This window comes from Gossypium hirsutum, chromosome A05, assembly GCF_007990345.1.
Source record: "Gossypium hirsutum isolate 1008001.06 chromosome A05, Gossypium_hirsutum_v2.1, whole genome shotgun sequence".
NCBI classification, from domain to species: Eukaryota; Viridiplantae; Streptophyta; class Magnoliopsida; order Malvales; family Malvaceae; genus Gossypium; species Gossypium hirsutum.
Genome location: NC_053428.1, coordinates 6,467,301 through 6,487,117, shown reverse-complemented (window position 1 = coordinate 6,487,117; position 19,817 = coordinate 6,467,301). Strand labels below are relative to the sequence as shown.

Sequence of the window (19,817 nt, the reverse complement as noted above, 5' to 3'; positions counted from 1 at the left end):
GATAAACAATTTTCACGTGTCGCGATTCGTAAATAAGGGAAAATTATTAAGCTGTTCATTCATCAATTGTCTCACTAACAATAAAATCAGAAAAAAGGTAATTATTTGATATATTTTTTTAGTAATGTTTTTAAAATTGGCTAGTTAATTTATTAGTTTAATCAGTTCGATTAAAAAATTAATAAATATTTAAAAAATTCAAAAATTCCGAATCAATCGGTTTTTTTTTGCCAATTAGACTGTAAATTCAATCGGTTTTTAGCCAATTTAATTGGTTTGTACTGATTTCTGATCTAGCCAATTCAAAGCCACTTTCCAAGTCGATCTCCGGATTAATTCCAAGTCCAACTAATTCGATTAGACCATCTAATTCAATTCAAATAATACTATTTTTATTTAATTAAATTTATTTATTTATTAATACATCTTACAATACATTTGTCAAACTCTTAAATCGCTTGTGAAGTCTGAAAAACTTCATTAACAATGTCTGAAATAATTTTCTATTAAAAAAATCAACATTCTTACATGGAAATAATTGTAATAAATAAGTTAAAATACGCCATGAGCTTATAGACTTTTTAAAAATTGGATTTTAGTTTCTATACTTTCATTTTTAAGAATTCTAACCTCTTTTCTTTTCACATTTTAAAATTGAAGATTAATTATGAACATTGTTAATATTTTTTTGTTAAATTTGTTGGTATGATGTCATAATTATGTGGTTAAAAAAATAATGTTATAATAAATTTAAATTTAACAAATAAATTTTAACAGTATTAATAGTTAAACTCAAATTTCAAATCTAAAAAATATAATCGCTAAATAACTAAAAATAAAGAGTAAATTTTAAATTTAAAAAAAATCTAATAAGTAAATAAATAGAAAAGTCATTTGCGTTTTACCTCATCCTCCACCTATAAAGGTAGCGTGGTTTTCTTCTCCCACTGCCACAACCTCAAATATACCTATCCACCGATCTTATTCCCAATTTACCCCCAAAGAATGTTGAAGCCACATGTTTACCATCCTCACACCACCACCAAAACCCTAGCCTCGCTATTGCATAAGCCATTTTCCCACGGCACTGCCCTCGCATTTCTTCCTTTCAACGCCTGTTTTTCATTGGGCAAGACAGCGAAACCTTTTAAAGCCAGGGTTGTTCCGAACAAAATCAAAGCCGCGGTAGACGTTAACTTGACCGATGATGATGGTATCCTAACTGACTACACTGTGAAAGGTGTGGTCACAGTTAAACAAACTGTAGGTGGTTTCCTCTCCAACTTAGGGTTAAGTCGAGGGCTAGATGATATCCAAGATTTGCTCGGCAAATCAATCCTCTTGGAGCTTGTCAGTCGCGAGCTGGACCCCAGTAAGTGATCATCAAACTAATTTCGCTGTTTCCTTTTCCCCCAAAAAAACAGGAGAAAATTTTAGAGCTTGGTTCTTCCCAGCTCCAACTATATATATACATATCCAAACGCAGATTAAAAAAAATAAAAATGGAACCAGACAACCAGTGGCAATGGGCGGAGATTGTTTTATGCAACATCGTTGCATTCTATATCAATTTTCATGGACGTTGTCTACATCCATACATAACAACTCCCATGTTGTTTGAATTCAAAGCACTCTATATCACTTTTTATTAAATGATTTTTTTAATATATTAAAACTTATGCTACGCTATACCATATATATATATGAATAAAGTATATGTAAAATGTTGACAAAATATATATATAATATTCATGGAAGCCATAAAAATATAATATGCTTGTATATATTATTTTAGTAATATATGTATTACGTATACATTATAATGATAAATTTAATCTTTAATGTTTATATTTTTTGTTAATTTAATATTTATTTTGTTTTGTTTTTTAAAAAATTTGAGAAGAGTTAAATTATTTTTTAATAGAAAAATTGATTAAAATGTTAAATTTTTATGCATGATAACCCCATGTTATTTTAATTTATTTTTTAATTTTTATTTTTTTAATATCTTATAATTTTAGTTTATTTTTGTTAAAAGTAAAACAGAGAAAATAAAAGGTCAATCACGTGGGTTTGAGATTTGAGATCTATCAATAGATTTGAGATGTCTCATAGTTTACGTCTAGTCATTAAAGATAAAGAGTTTGGAAAGAACATTTATTTAGTTACCTAATTTTTTTTGCAGCATTAATTACCTAATTTTTAATATTTATATTTTAGAAAGTTTATCAATATCGGGGGAGAAAGATGGGGAATATTTATTTAATTACCTAACTATTCATATAATTTTAACAAAATGTTCAAATCTTACTGTTGTTTTACAAAAAGGTTAAAACTGATTAAACAATTATATCTATTTTGATTAAAATTTATAACTTCTTAAAAGTTATTTTAACCTTGTAAATATTTTTAAAAATTTAAAATACAATATTTTCAAAAAATAATTTATAGGTTATTACTAAAAAGGAAAGGGACGGTACAAAACTCTTATTCTACATCATCCTTAGCCCTTTCTAATAGGAGAATGATAAATCAGATTTTTTCTCTTGATTTTTAATATTTTTAGTTGGATCTGAATTTTTTTCAGGAAGAAAAGGCTGAAAATTAGAGCAAAATTTAATTTATCATTCTCCTATTGAAAAAAGATAGAAATGACGTGCAATCACAGTTTTATACAATCTTTTTTTTACTAAAAAATAATTTATATTTATAAATTTGTTAATTTTATTGTAAAATTGCTTCAAACTAAAAAAAGATGCATACCAAATTATTTAAAACATATAGAAGTAAATATATTTTGTATTAAATCTAAGCACTTTTTTATTTTATTTAAATGAAAAATGAAATATGTTTAAAGAATGAAACTTAATTTAAAATTTTAAAATTAGTTATATATATTTTAATTTATAAACATACAATCAACCCAAATAAGTATTGACATCTAATTTTTCAAAATTTTATATAATTGTAAATACCTTTTGGCATTTTAAGAACTAGGGTTAAAATCTTAATACTATCGTCCCTTTCTCATATTGTCAATGTGGAAAAATATATGTATTTACAAAAAACAAACAAAATGTAATGTTGAAAATGCAGAAACAGGGCAAGAGAAGGAGACGATCAAAGCGTATGCACATCGAGTAAAACAGAAGGGTGACGACGTGACATATGAGGCGGAATTCAAAGTAGGCCAAGATTTTGGGGAAATAGGTGCTGTGGTCGTTGAAAATGAACATCACAAAGAGATGTTTTTGGTGGAGATCGTGCTTGATGGTCTCACTGATCCTATTACCATCAGCTGTAACTCTTGGGTTCACTCCAAGTTCGACAATCCTCAAAAGAGAGTCTTCTTCCCTCCTAAGGTTACGTTTCCCATCCTTAATTCCTTTTTCTTTTTATATTTTGGTTGAAAAAAAAAGTAATATATCTAGTAGGGGTATCTTCGCTCCAGATTAAAATATTAATGGCAGTGAGATGAAGCCAAAAAAATTGTCGTAATTAATAAACAATTTACTAAGAAGCCTAAAAACTTGGCCAAAACTTTGCCCATGCATGGTTTGCATGGTCAAAATGGCACTTCCAGTCAATGAAAAAGACACAATTAGCCAAATATCTACCTCATTCAATGTATGGAGAGCAAGAGTACTATTAGAAATTTAATAAACTTTCATAAATGAAAACAACTTTTTACAATTATTTTGAATTCTCCAAAACAATGCTTAGAGGGTGTCCCTCTTGGAGGGATAAGATGTCAAAGATGGTAGGAAGACTTCATTAATCATTGTTCATATAAGACTAGGGTAGTGATGTGGTCATTCATTTTTTTCATTCAGCATAACCACATATTAATACAACTGAGATGTTGTTTCTTTCAAGTTGGTATATTATATATACTAACTTTTCTTCCCCCCATATTTTTTGATATCTTACTAAGTTTAACAATAATTAAATAATATAAATTTTATTTTTTAAAATAAGTAATTTGAAATTTAGATATTTTTAATGTAATAAAGCGATTAAATTTACATAAAAATAATATATTTTTAAATAAAACATTGATAGGGTATTTGATCTCGTAATTAAATTAGTCGACGTGGATGATAAATTAAACAGCAGTTGGATATGATGTTCCGCCAAATTGGGACCATTAGGACTGGATGCAATTGGCAGAGACAAAAAAACGTCCTATCGGTGGTTTAATAATTAGTGTTCACAATTTTTGTGGCCCTTTTTATTTAATAAGTTTTGTTATTTTTCCCATGATGCCGCAACTATCTCTACACTAGAGAGAAAAGTAAAATGATTGTAATTAAACTGCGACTCTAGTAGTTTCATTTTATATATCTCGGTTTTTAGATGCTTTTTAAAAATATGTATATCTTTCTTGGTTAAACACTTAAAAGCTCTTAATAATATATATATTTTCCATAATTTTATTAAAACATTTTAAAATATGGATGCACAATACACTAGGATTGAAAGCGAATTATGAGTACGACCATGATAGGAAAGATGATAACTTTGTTGTACAACTTAACGTGAAAAACTCCCATTTTGTTTTTGCTAAGAGATTCTGTTAATGCGAAACGTGGTTAGTCAAGTGCACAAATCTAGATATGGAGAATTTGAACTAATGAAAGGAAAATAACAACAAATAAATGCTACCTTTGAATATTAAAATAAAGGAAAATAAAAAAACAATTACGGACCACTTTTACGAATTAGGACATTACTCGTTATGGACCACTTTAAGGACTTAGGACAACACTTGTTATGGACCGCACTCACACTGAGAAAACCATTCAATGATAACAAGGAAAGATTAACCTTATTTTCTTCAAATTTTGTCATTAAATTTACGGATAACTTTTGGTTTTAATTACTTAATTAAAAAATTTATAATTTAATTATTAAATTATTTTAAAAAATTTATTTAAGTTATAGGACTGTTAAAATTAATATCATATAATTTTTTTTTGTTCACATTATTTACACCAGTAAAAAACTCTCTTTCTTCATTCTCTTTTACTGTTCTACATTTTTTCATAAAATAATTTTAAGCGTAAAAAATTTATTCAAATAGTTCTTTCTTCAATCTTCGGCCTGCCATATTTTTGTAAAAAAAATATATATATACATGATTGTATCTGTTTGTAATTTTGTTTTAAACATGTTGGTTCTCTAATTTTTTTATTATTATTCGAAGTCATATAGTTGCATTGTTGGAGAATAAGGGGCCCATTTTGGGATCACGGTTCCAAAATAGCTTTTTTTTCCATATAACTAATATGCCACCAAAATTGCCCACTGATGCTGAAAATACTCATTTAATGTCACAGAAAAACATATCCTTTAATGTATTCACTTCCCCGCCACACAATCACCTTACTCAACACAGATTATTATTATCAAAGAGGATTGCCGTGCGTTTAATATCGTCCGCCATAATGAAAGTGTTGCCTTCAAATTTAATGCTCGATTTTAATTAATTTGAAATGATAACACAGTCATACTTGCCGTCACAAACACCAAGCGGATTAAAGAGATTGAGAAAGGAAGAGTTGCAGACATTGAGAGGGAACGGCGTGGGAGAGCGCAAGTCTTTTGAGAGGATATACGACTATGATGTTTACAATGATCTGGGCGACCCTGATTCTGATCTCAATAAGAAAAGAGCAGTGCTCGGCGGCAATAAACAATTCCCTTACCCTAGACGTTGCCGGACAGGTCGCCCTCGCTGTGAATCAGGTACTTCATAAACCCTAAATTACATATCCAGTCAGCAGCTGTCACGTCAAACTGTTCAATCACTTGAAATTGTCTCTTGTCGGGAACGTTTGGGGATCAAATCAATCCATCAATGGGTTGGCTACCACTTGGCGGTTTAATGACAAATAAAAATCGCGCATCTTATCACTTTACAATTGATCTATTTGTCATTATGCTTAGATAACTCTAAAATGGATATCATTCAAACAAGAAAAGCTAATTTGAATATCACGAAATAGATAAAATTTACAATTTTTTTAAAATTAATACCTATTTTTATTAAAATCATGATATTTTAATAATTTTGATATCAATTAAATCAAAATATTAAATATTATATAAATAAATTTTATGTGACACCAACAAAATTAATTTTCCAGTAAAAATTGTGAAGAGTTTAGCTTAAACTAAAATACCTCAAAAGAATTATATTTTGGACACTAGATAACAAAATATTATATCATTACTTTTTAAATAAACTAGCAAACTCAAATATCAAAAACTTTAATTAATCTATTTTTTTTATAAGTTTCTAAAACACTACTTTTTAAAATTTAAACTTTTAAGCCCTATATCCTACTTCAATTTTAAATTTTACTCAACTTTAAACCCTAACTCTAACCTTAAGCCCTTAAAATCACAAACCTTAAACTTATAAAAGTTGAAATAAGTTATAAGTCTCAACACTCTTTGTAAAATTGAAATTTAGTCCATATACTTTTATTTCTAGAAATTTAGTCCTACATTTCAAATTTCAAAATTTAGACTCAAAGGTTAATATTTTTAAATTGTTTTGTTAAATTCAAGTTCATTACAAAGTCATTTTTTAATTTCATTACTATGAATTGAGTTTTTTTTAATGTTAAAATATCACACCAATAAATCTAACAAAAAAATAACAATGCTAATAATTGTATTTATATTTTGAAATCTAAAAAGTAGAGTGGACTTTTATAAAAACAATCTTTAAAAAAATTAATTACAAAAGTGGTATTAGATCTATATTATTTACAAAAATATATTGCTTTCTACCGTAAATTTTGGTGACACATTAGCAACACTGCCCTAACTTTTTCCTAATCATCATGTAATCATTAGGTTTTAAAAGATAATTTTTTATTGGTGCTGTCTGACTATAGGTGTTTGTGGATCAAGTTGAGCCTAAGTATGATATTAACATACTTTTATACTTGCTCAAGCCCGACTTGACTTAAAATATAAGTCTAAAATTTTGTTCAAATCTATTATATTTGCAAAAGATTAACCCAAGCCACTCCAGATCCACCTATATTATTTTTTAAAAAAATATTTATTTCATTTTAATTTAATATTTAATAATTTTATATATTTTTATTTATTAAAATTTTTTATAGTTTTCTTAACATTATTTTAATGGTTATATTAGTGTAGTATTGTATATTTAGTATAAGTTTTTTAATGTCTTATAAATTACACAATATAAAGTATTATATACTTAAAAATGGGTCGAGTTGGGCTAGGTCGGAACCTTGAATGTTCAAGTGCAAGCCTAGTCTATATTTTAAACGGGCCTAATTTTTTTACCCCAAACCTATTTTTTGGGCCCAATATTTTTGTCCAAACCCTCCTAAATTTTGGGGGTGCCTTTGGGCTTGGATGGGTAACTTAACCAATGAATAAGTCTACACCTGATATATTAACAGCACTATACTGAAGTGTGATAAACTAAAATGTTTAGGGACCTGATATGAAACTTTCCCCTTTTGGATTGGTTGTTGTAAAAAAAAAAAACTTAAAATGGTGTCGTCTAATAATAGTGTGGTACCACCAAATATATTATAAGGGATAATTCTTCATAAACCCTTCATTACTTATTATTTTTTTAAGGTACTTCCATTTTTTTAAAATAACCACTTTAATCCCTGTCATTACATGAAACCTGTTCTTTTTCTTTTTTCATTTTTTATACATGAAAAGATGGTGGCTAAAATTTAGTTTTAATCCTTCTATTATTTTGAGATTATATAATAATGGTTAATTTTTAATTTTGATTATTATATTTGGCTTTGAAATTCAATCTCTATATTTTATTTTTGAAATTAAAATTTAATTTTGACATAATTTGATATATCAACTCTTATAATGCTATTAGTTAAATTAAATATTTTATTTTTAAAATATTGAAGTGAATTTTAAGAAATGTTAACACCATTAAAATTTTTTATTAAATTCAAGTTCATTACAATGTCACTTTTTGTTATATGGATAAGAAGAGAACTTTTTTTTATTTCAAAATGTTACACTGATAAATTTAATAGAAGAGTTATAATGATGTAAATAAGTAAACCTAAATTTTTTAATTCAAGAATAAAGTAACTAAACTCTTAAAAATAAAAAGTATAGAAACTAAATTTCAAAAAAGAATATAATAACATTGAGCGTATTTTAACCTTTAAAGTTTTACCCTATATTTAACAAAAAAAATAATTAATCCGGTGTTTAAGGGTGAGCATATATACATTAAAAGCTCACATATATTCTATATTTGAAGTCCCACAAAATGGAAGTACCTTAAAAAGAAAAAATAATTAAGGAAGGTTTATGAAGTAATTATTCCCTAAAACATATTTGATGCCACCGTGGCACCCTTAAATTTAGTTTTGTAATAGCCAAGCTAAAAGGGGAAATTTTCATATAAGATCCTAGAACATTTTAGTTTATCACACTTCAGTTTGATACGGTTAATGTATATGGCTGCACCAAAAATTTTTTTTTTAAAATCTAATGATTGGATAATGATTGAAAAAAGTGTTGCCACGAGATTTCACTGCAGAAAAAATCTTTTTTCATAAATAATTTAGGTCTAATATCATTTTCGTAATTAATTTTTTTAATATTATTTTTATAAAAAATCCATAAAAAAGTTAAATTATTAAAATTAAAAATAAAAATAAAAGGATTAGATTTAAAATTTATGAAAAATATTAAAAAATTATGACGATTCTAAATTCTGAACTCATTATATCATCAACTAAACCTAGTGGAACAAGAAAACCCATAAACCTTGTCTAATATCATTATTTATTAATTTTATTTAACTAATCAACATTAATTAAAATTAAAATATTATTAAGAAGAATTAATCCAAGGAAAGTGTAAAATATTAATTAAAACTCCTTTTAAAAATATGAAATAGCATATTTCAATTGAATTCCTGAAAATAAGATGATTTTAATATAATAAGTGAACTTAGATAAAGATTTATTAACTGATTAAATAAATAAATAAATACAGATCCAGAATCAGAGACAAAGAGTAATATGTTCTACGTGCCAAGGGATGAGTGCTTCTCAGAGGTGAAGCAACTGACATTCTCGGCAAAGACGGTGTACTCGGTGTTTCATGCGGTGGTTCCAGCGCTTCAGACGGCAATTGTAGATAAAGATCTTGGGTTCCCATACTTCACAGCCATCGACCAACTGTTCAATGAGGGGGTTGACTTGCCTCCCCAGGAGGGAAACAATCTGTGGAGAGAAATTCTTCCTAGACTACTCAAGGCCATTTCTGACAGTGACAATGCCTTGCGCTTCGAAATTCCTGAAACTATGGAACGTTAGTTCTCTCTCTCAGATAGTCACTTTAACTTGTTAGATTACTTTAATTTTATTTTGCATGATTATTTAATCGATTGCTAATTTGTTCTTTTTTTTTTTTGAAGGAGACAAATTCTTTTGGTTTAGGGATGAGGAATTTGCTCGACAAACTCTTTCTGGGATCAATCCATGTGCTCTTCAATTGGTCACGGTATGATGGTTATCTTAAAAATAATAGAAAAAAAAAAACTTTCAAATCATACCTACCTAATTTTCGATGTTGGTCTCAAGGTATCTGAAAACGTGTAAAATTAAAAGACTCAACCTGAGTACTAAAATATCTAATACTTAATGCTAGCTGCTTCTACGAAAAGCATCGGTTCATATCATTTGTGCAAGTTTTAAGCTTGTTGGTACCATATCCACGGTTCCAACTTTGCGCGCAAAAACCCATTCCATGCCCGATATAAAATTTATATAATTATGCTTGCTCAAATATATATATAGTTATGCAAGTATTGGTTAAATGATAATTTCACAGCTCGGTTAAAATTGCATTTGTGCATACTTTATGGGGCATGCAAAAAGAAATAGAATGGAATTGTTTTAAGGCCCAAAGGTTTGATAGTTTCCAAAAAAACCCTATAGGAATGGCCACTGAAGAGCAAACTTGATCCTGCAATCTACGGCCCCCCGGAATCGGTAATCACCAAAGAGATGGTCGAGCAACAAATCCGAGGTTTCTGTTCATTGGAGGAGGTACCCAAGTTGTCCATGTACTCATTCAAATGTTGACACGAAACAAACTTTTTTAATTAATTATGTTCTTCATGTGTAGGCATTGAAGCAAAAAAAGTTGTTTGTCCTAGATTACCATGACCTGTTTTTACCATATGTGAAGAAAGTTAGACAGCTTCCAGGGACAACATTATATGGATCACGCACACTATTTTTCTTAAACCCAGACGAGACTCTGAGGCCTTTGGCCATCGAGCTAACTCGCCCCCCTATGGATGGGAAGCCACAGTGGAAAGAAGCATATAGGCCTTCTTGGCATTCTTCAGGTGTCTGGCTTTGGAGGCTTGCTAAAGCTCATGTGCTTGCTCACGATTCCGGCTATCACCAGCTTATTAGTCACTGGTATATATTTCTACCAAGCTCTTCATAAGTATGTGATAATCAATATTGCCTTATAAATTAGAGTTACACGTAACTTTTGAGTTTCTGTTGCAGGCTAAGAACCCATTGTTGCACTGAACCTTATATAATTGCTACAAATCGACAACTCAGTGAAATGCATCCAATCTATAGACTGCTCCATCCCCATTTCCGCTACACAATGGAAATCAATGCACTAGCTCGAGAGTATCTAATCAATGCTGATGGGATCATTGAGACCTCCTTCAGCCCTGGCAAGTATTCTATGGAGATTTGTTCTGTTGCTTATGACCTTCTATGGCGATTTGATCATGAAGCACTCCCCGCAGACCTAATTAGCAGGTATTTAGAATCTGCTTTTCCAGATATATTTGAAATTTCCACAGCCAATAATTTATTAACAAATTTCTTCATTACTAGGGGGATGGCTGTTGAAGATCCAGATGCTCCTCATGGCCTAAGGTTAACGATCAAGGATTACCCTTTTGCCAATGATGGACTGGTTCTCTGGGATATTCTCAAAGAATGGGTCTCTGATTATGTGAACCATTACTATCCAGAGGCAAGCCTAGTGGAGTCAGACGAAGAGCTTCAAGCATGGTGGACTGAAATCCGTACGGTTGGGCATGGTGACAAGAAAGATGAACCCTGGTGGCCTGTCCTCAAAACACCACAAGACTTGATCCAAATTGTTACAACCATCGCTTGGGTAACCTCAGGTCATCATGCATCTGTCAACTTTGGACAATATACCTATGCTGGTTACTTTCCCAGCAGGCCAACGATTGCTAGAAAGAATATGCCAACCGAAGAGGCAACTGAAAGAGATTGGGAGTTTTTCATGAATAAACCTGAAGTTTTACTCCTACTGTGCTTCCCTTCACAAATTCAAGCTACCACGGTGATGGCTATTTTGGATGTGTTATCGAACCATTCTCCGGACGAGGAATACTTGGGAGAAAAATCGGAGTTGGCATGGGCCAAAGATCCTGTGATAAAAGCAGCATTTGAAAAATTTAATGGGAGGTTAATGGAGCTTGAAGGGATTATTGATGAGAGGAATGCAAACAAGGATTTGAGGAACAGAAATGGTGCTGGGATTGTGCCATATGAGTTTTTGAAGCCATTCTCTGAGCCTGGGGTCACTGGGAAGGGAGTTCCATATAGCATCTCCATCTGAGCTTAATATCTCAAATTGTTCTGTTATGGGATGCTCGAATGCCTTCGGGGTATGGTATGGACATATGTCTATTTGACCTCTTTAAAATAAAAATAAAATTGAGAGCTTGAAATAACTCAAAAAGGATCTGAATTGAAACAAGTAAAAGCGATCACATAAACGTAATGCAACACTTAAAGGTCAAATTTCCTCTGAAAGACAATTACTCATCCATGTATTTGAATATAAATTATTCTATCCAATCAAAATTAAAGATGGGGATAGGCTTGTCTTGATTCTTGAACAACTTGGTCAGGCTCATGGCCCACTTAGCCCGCTTTAAAAGGAAAAAAAGAAGTTCACAGTTTTGCACATATACCATGGCATGCCTCCACATTGCCAAAATTCTTATTCTCCAAGAAAGCCACCGAATTGCGAAGGATCACAACTAAAGCCAGGCTTCTTATGGATTCTCTTTTCTTTCATCACCTTTCTTATATTCTCCACAGCTCCCCATTCTTCATCAGCAGCATAAATATTTGATAGTGTAACAAACCCACCCGGCCTTCTCAATTCCATTTTAAGAATTTGCTCGCCCATCAACTTTGCCAAATCTTTTCTCTCATGAACTTTACAACCATTGAAGAAAGCACCAACGATCGAGTTTGTAACTCCGAATGGCATTTCCTTCAACAACTCATAAGCTTCTACGATCTTTCCGGAACGGCATAACATATCAACAACACAAGCATAATGTTCTTTGGCACCTTCAATCCCATAACTTTGTTTCATCGACCCAAATATCCTCAAACCTTCCTCGACATAACCACCGTGGCTGCAGGCTGAAAGAACACAAGTTAGAGTCGCATCGTTTACCTGCACCCCTTCTTCCTTCATCCTTTCGAATATTGTTATTGCGGATTCAACCATGCCATGCTTCCCATAGCATCCGATTAAAGCATTCCAAGATGCTGCATTTTTAATAGGAACGTTATCAAAGACATTCCTAGCATCTTTCACGCTGCCACATTTGGAATACATGTCAATAAGAGCACTAGCAATAAACACATTGGCATCCAGTCCCAATCTATAAATCAAGCAATGAATTTCTCTACCTTTTTCAATAGAACCTGTCAATCCACATGCTGGGAGAAATCCAGTTACGGTCACATGATTTGGTTTGATCCCAGAAACTAACATATGTCGAAACAAGTTGAATGCTTCAAAAGGACAATGGCTTTGAGCAAAACCGGAAATAATAGTGTTCCAAGTAACCAAATCAGGAAGCAAACCTTCTTTAGTCATTCTACCAAAAAGAGCCAATGCAGTACGGATATCTCCCCTTCTAGCAAACGCTGTTATCATCACATTCCAAGTGAACTCATTAGGCTGCAAATCTTCCAATTTCATCCTCTCAAACAAACTCAGAGCTTCTTCGTTCTTTCCCACATTGCAATAACCAGAAATCATGGATGTCCAGGAAGCAATATCTCTCTCAGCCATTCTATCAAACACTGTCCTTGCATAACTCACATTTCCGAATTTACAGTACATATCTATCAAACCGTTACCAACATTTACATCGGTTTCCAAACACAACTTGTTAACAACAGCATGGACCTCCTTTCCTTTATTCAAATTCATGAGCCCGACACAAGCTTTCAAAACAACAGAAAACGTGAACTTATTGCAAAGGTTTATTGATTCAGACATCAAAGAAAAGTATCCAATTGCCTCTTTAAAGTAGCCATTAAAAGCAGAGGCTAAAACCATCCAGTTCACGGAAAAAACATTTGGGGTTTTGATTTCTCCAAACATGGAACCTGAAGATTTCAAATCTCCACAACCAGCGTACATCCCAACAAGCTTTGAACTCAAAGACAAAATTTCCAAATCAGTCCCAGTAAGTAACAACCAAGCATGAAGTTGCTTGCCTGGCTTCAAGGCTTTGGCTTTTAAGCACTTCTGCAACAACAAAGCAATGTAATCTAAAGAGAAGGTTTGTCTGAAAAACGTCGTATTTTTCATTGTTGTACAAGGCTTTCAGTGAATACCCATACATTAGTAACAGCCATTAATCTGTGACTGATTTCTAATTTGGAAGAGATCCGAAAATAGAGGGTAACGTGGCCATCTCTTTTAAACTAAATCTAAAGTTATTAAAGTATTGATAAGTTTAATTTTTTTTTAAATTTTAAAAATTATAAAATAATTATTAATAACTCAATTATTTAAAGTTTTTGTTCGGTGATAATTTTTAAAATTAAATAATTATAATTTAAATTTATTAATAATTTAATGATATTAGATATTATTTATTTATTTTATTTCTCAAGTGAAACGTCCAAGTTACAAAATATAAATAAATAAATAAATTATTTTTACTATTTATTTTGGTGCATAAATTTATTATATGCATAAATTTATTATATGAGTATCAACCATCCTTAATACTAACTTATAATATTTTTATTATGTCCTTTATTTTATTTTTTTCATTTTTCTCTTATGATTAAACAAATAACTTTGGTAATTTCTTTGTAGCTGAGATTGTCCCTCCTACAAACAAGTGGTGGGAGAACAAAAGTAATTAATTATACAGAGGTTTTGAATGGAAAAATAGGTAAATGATTTTTTATTGTTTAAAATAAAACACTTATATAATTTTATTAATAATTTAATATATACATTAGGTTATAATTTTATATCTTTTTGTTGTTATAGTATAGATATAATTCTAAATAGATAAGTGATTGTAAGTAATGAAAAGACATCTACTTTAGAAATGATATTATTGGAAGAAATAGTCACTAACCTTGAACATGAACCGGGAAATGATCATATAAATATTAAAAAAATGATTTTATGAAAATAATCCCAGCATAGAGTAAGGCAGTAAAAACGTCTGAAGTCTATACAATGAGCACAACAAAATATGAATGAGATTGGGTTTGCTTTACCAAAAGCTTTGAAAAGTAAAACTTAATCATATTTATTAATATTGGCTGCACATAAAATCAACTTCGTCTGGTATGGATGGGCTGGTCCCTGGTGCCATCATCCATGAAAGCATCCCTGCTGCACGATTATTCAAGGAAACTCAGATCTATTGCTTCATAAATCTCCTTTAGATAGGGCAACAAAAAAGCCTAAACTAAAACTTATCGCTAGAATAGCGTTCAGACATATTGAAACTAACAACTTATTCCTTTTGCAGCATTAATTAGACATATTTAAACAAAAGATTGACAGAAATTCATGCAGTGAAAGCATATGGACATGGGCATGGTGGAATGGGGACTTCCACAACTCCTTCAAGCATCTGTGAGACTGCTCTCATGTTAGGTCTGAGCGATGGATCTTCTTGAATACACCAGATGGCAACTTGCACAAACCTTTCGACTTTTGCTATGTCATTCAAGGCATCAATGTCGTTTTCAACTAGTACATCTAATGTGCCTCCGCAGTAGCAGTCATAAGCCCATTCAGTTAAAATTGCTCTCTCTTCCATGTCGCTCTCCATGTCTACACTTCTTCGGCAACAAGTGAGTTCCAGCAGCAGCACTCCAAAGCTATAAACATCCACCTTCACGGTTATCGGCAGGTTCCTAAACCACTCCGCTGCCACGTATCCTTTGGTTCCTCGAATAACGGTATTGGTATGGCTCTGGTTCATTACCAAAAGCTTTGCCAATCCAAAGTCTGAAATCTTTGCATTGTAATGCTCATCTAGCAGAATGTTCTGAGGCTTTACATCACAGTGAATAATCTGCGTGCTGCATTCTTCATGCAAGTAGAGGAGCCCTCTTGCAATCCCCAAAGCAATCTGAATTCTTTGGTTCCAACTAGGCCTTGAGCCACCGAAAAGGAAGCTTGCTAGACTGCCATTGCTCAAGTACTCATAAACCAGTAACCTATTATCTCCATCATCACAGAATCCGAGCAATCGGACGAGGTTCCTGTGATGCGTTTGACCGATTACATTCACTTCAGTCTTGAATTCTTTGTCATGATGACCCTGTACCAAAGTATTGATCAATCTTTTCACAGCAACCTGAGTGACATAACTCATTTGTAATGTCCCTTTGTAAACAATGCCGAAAGCTCCCCTTCCTAATTCTTCTTTGAACTCATTTGTAGCATCCACAAGCTCTTTGTAAGTAAAAGACCGCAAATTTGTTTCCACGATAACTTCATTCACTGGCAAGGGTTTTTGTTTCTTTTGGTAGATACAGTAAAATCCTAGACAAGTCACAGCAATCAAAATGAAATTCAAGAATACAGAGCCACCAAGTGCTGATAATGCAAGGGTCAGAGTTTCCTTGTTCTTGTTCTTCTGCGTTTCTTGATTGGGAAAATAAGGACAGAAGGGAGGTCGACCCCCTTTCCTAACTTTGAGAAGAGCTTTTCCACCATCAAGACCGGGATCGAGTCTTCCATTTGACAGTGGTAGCTTCTTCTTCCAACATTTATCACCTAGTCTAAAAATGGCAACGGCACACATACAGTCATGCAAGCAAGATTCTCTGCATTGGTCTTCAGTAAAAGGCTCCAAGAGTGCATAATCAGCTAGTGGCCAATCCACATTTGTAAGCTCTTCAAACTCATACAGGTCTTCCGCAGGAGCTGGTTCTTGTTCATAATTCTGAGTGAAGTTAGGCTTGCAATTGCCATACTGGTTACTTGGATCAATTAAAGTATAACTCCTGGGACATCCACAACTCGGCCTCTTCTCCGCGTTGAGACTGCATATACTGTTGAAACCACAGACGCCGCTACTTGCACCAACAGGAGCTGCTGTGCAAATATTATCAGGCTCAGACCAAAGAGCAGTCCAGCTTGCAATCTTTCCGGTGGAAGCCTTAGGGTGAGAGTATAGTGTGAAAACTCCGTCGAAATCGAGAGTTGCTCTGTAGTAAAAGTCTTTAGCTGAGCCTGTTATTGTAGGTGTTAGAACGGATCTTTCTTCATTTTCTCTTGAAACAAACAAGTAGCCTGATTCATTGAAGGCTAATTGGAAACCAGGACTGGATGAATTGGGATCTCCAGCAGTCCCACTTTTATAATAAGGGTCATTAACATGTTTACTAGGCAAGTTTACGGTAGCAAGAACAAGATCACCATCTGATTGCAAAACCATTTGAAACCTCCCCTTGGAAAAGTTGGTCTCCGATTGCCGGGATGATAGGGCTACCCCCTTATCAAGTATCTGTGATGGCAACACAGTATCCGCAGGATCTTTGAAGCTCTCCCAAAGTATAGAACTACCTCCAAGAAGCTTAAAATTACCACTGTCATCCATAATACCGCTATCAACAACCCCACTCCTGGTCTCACTATTCCATAGCTGTTCCCCTTGGGGACTATTAAGAACAAACCCTCTGTCAGCAAGCTGTAACTTTGATCCCCTTGGTGCGGGGCTGTCGCCATTTGCATACCAAACAAGAGTGTTTTCTGGTATTTTATTATACCAGATAGCGAGCAAGAAGAGATTCTTGTTATTTCTGAGTTGGTGAAAACCAAAGGCAAAATCACCTGAGGGAGAAACCCATGGATGGGAGTTTTCATGAGCAGAGAGAGAAGCACCCACCGTTACATTACCAACAGTTTGAGCATCAGCCCAAACAGGCAGCAAAAGTAGAAAGGCAATGAGAGGAAAGATTCCCAAAGCCATCAGAAGAAACAAGTTTTTGGATAGATGGATTCGTAAAATTAGTGAAGCTAAAGAATGATAGATATTTTAAGCTTATAACTTGACAAAAGTTGTTGAATTTGCTTACATCAAGAGAAACTCCTGCGTCCTGTCATAGGCTTGCTGAAATAGAGATGGATGGTAGAAATTTCAACATTTTCGTTCGTTTTACACGTTGTATCTTGTCAACATCATAAAGGTTGTACCATGACGAATCTAATTTAGTCAATATTAATTATTATTGCAACCACATATAATTTATAAATAATTTTATTAAGAGTTTATAAATTTTTATTATTTATTTTAAAAAATATTTATAATTTGTAAATCGAATAAATGTTGTAGCCAGAAGGGGGCAACACCTGTCAAAAATTAAGTCTATGACCATGCAGGAATAATAATAATTAATAAATAAATAATACTTTTTCTCCTTTGTAAGAATTTAGAGTCTTCAGTGACCGTCTAAGTGGGGGAAATAATTATTTCAGACTAATAACAGTAACATAAGAAACACTTGAGGAGTCAACTTGTCAATCGGAGTAAATAGTGCTTCCAGAAACATTAAATGAAATGGAGAAAATAAAAAACAAAACAACCAGTCAAAATGCAAACACTACCAGACTAAAGTGTAAGATTTGGTTGTAGAAAATATTGGAACATGTACCCAAAAAAAATTATTGGAACTTTTTTTAATTAAAATTTCATGAGCAAAAAAGTTTTGTCCTTTAATAGTAGAGTTAATATCATGACAAACCATAAAGCTACGTAGAAATTGCATTAAAATCGGGGTAAGCTCAGTGATTAAAGCTGAACTATGGGCGACGCTTGTTGCTTGGGATGCTGGCTTTCACATGATCGAGCTGGGGTGTGACAATTTTTCGGAGATAAATTTAATCGAAGGAAACAACTCAGGGGACAACTACTGAGAGACATCGTTGAGCTTTGCAACTGAGGTTCACTCATATATGTTGCCTATAATTATATAGCAGGAGCCACAGCTGCCAATGCATTCCCTGCTGCAGCGTTTTGAGCATCCACCCGAAGGAGTTTGCAATCTGTTGCTTAATGACTGTTACGTACGACGGTGCTATTAGTAAGTCCGGAGTTGACCAGTGTTCTGTAGTTATGAGCTTGCTCTCCTTTTCTTACCCCCCAAAAAACATGTAAAACAAAAGAATCATCTAGAAATTTTACCAGATAACTTTACCCATAATAATGAAATTAACATATAATTATACCATTACATTATGTAAAACTCAAATAAAATTTACACACTTTCATAATAATTAATATTTTTACTATTTCACTCTCATTGTTAAGTTCCTACTATGAGTAAAATAAAATTCTTAAATGATTTGTTTTAAGTAAATTAAACAAATTTAATTCCTAAATATATATTAATGAAACAATTTTTTGTATTAATATATATTAATATATTCATCAATAGATTTGTTAAAAAATTATGAGCTGCTATTTGATACACTAGAAGAAGTAGCATTAAGAAATGACATGTCTCTATTTTTTAAACAATATATTTGTCAACCCCTAACTTTATGAAGTCTAAAAATTAAGTGTAAGCATTCAATTGAATCGAGTGAAAAATTTTGAATTAATCGAGTTGGTTAGTCTCATCTTATCATCCTAACTCGATTTGAAAAAATTCAAATCGAGTCGAGTGAAATAAATTTTAAGTCGAGTTGAATCGAATTAAATTAAAAAAAATTAAACATGACAAATTAAAATATTGTTACAATATATAATTAATTCCATATTCAAGCACATAATTTTGAACCATATATATTTGAAACTCTTTCAAAGGCAAATAAGAAAAAAAAATACTTTAGTATAATAAACTTCTATTGTTAATTTACTTATTTAGGTCCCAAAATTATTATTTTAGATTTTTTAAAAATTTTTATAACTTTATTTATATACTCTTTAGATTTTTCTTTAAAGTTCTTAATTTTTTTAAATTTTATTAAAATATAAATTCTGGAATTATTATAAATATTTTGAATTTTAAAAATTATATATATATTTTTTTAATTTTAGTTGTGAGAGATGTGAATTAACTCATTTTCAAAATTGATAGGACCAAAGACGTATTTACATTAATATGTTATTTGAGTTATTCGAATTATAAAATTAAATTTAATTTGAACTCCATTAACTCAATATTGAATTGACTCGAAAAATTGAATAAATTAATTTAATTAACTCAAAATTTAATTTTTTTTAAAATTTTTTTATATTCACCCTACTAAAAACTATAAAAATATATATATTAATCGCCACATCGGCCCCTTTATACCTTATTTACGTTGCATGCAGATTACGAAACTTCAAGCAGTAATTCCGTGCATGCATGAATCCACTCCTAAACGAATCTAAAACAGACCTTGTTCGGTAAAAAAGTTTTAATATTGGACCCTAAAAGTTCAATTTTAATAAAACAAAGGTTAAATTA

The 19,817-nt window shown here is 31.8% G+C and overlaps 3 protein-coding genes across 3 annotated transcripts; 1 reads left to right on the top strand and 2 right to left on the bottom strand.

Moving 5' to 3' along the window:
• The first annotated feature begins 908 nt into the window (after nucleotides 1-908).
• Nucleotides 909-11,794, top strand: LOC107959326 (linoleate 13S-lipoxygenase 2-1, chloroplastic). The gene is made up of 9 exons (XM_016895358.2): nucleotides 909-1,372; nucleotides 3,097-3,362; nucleotides 5,508-5,748; nucleotides 9,043-9,360; nucleotides 9,467-9,552; nucleotides 9,990-10,100; nucleotides 10,180-10,481; nucleotides 10,575-10,841; nucleotides 10,920-11,794. Exons 1-9 carry the CDS (start codon nucleotides 1,006-1,008, stop codon nucleotides 11,677-11,679), a joined length of 2,718 nt encoding a protein of 905 aa, XP_016750847.2. The 5' UTR covers nucleotides 909-1,005; the 3' UTR covers nucleotides 11,680-11,794.
• On the bottom strand, nucleotides 11,792-13,748 carry LOC107959327 (pentatricopeptide repeat-containing protein At5g59600). The gene has a single exon (XM_016895359.2). It carries the CDS (start codon nucleotides 13,684-13,686, stop codon nucleotides 12,067-12,069), a length of 1,620 nt encoding a protein of 539 aa, XP_016750848.1. The 5' UTR covers nucleotides 13,687-13,748; the 3' UTR covers nucleotides 11,792-12,066.
• Nucleotides 13,749-14,625: 877 nt separating this feature from the next.
• Nucleotides 14,626-17,464, bottom strand: LOC107960862 (G-type lectin S-receptor-like serine/threonine-protein kinase LECRK3). Its single transcript, XM_041113050.1, has one exon. It carries the CDS (start codon nucleotides 17,330-17,332, stop codon nucleotides 14,915-14,917), a length of 2,418 nt encoding a protein of 805 aa, XP_040968984.1. The 5' UTR covers nucleotides 17,333-17,464; the 3' UTR covers nucleotides 14,626-14,914.
• Nucleotides 17,465-19,817: the final 2,353 nt, after the last annotated feature.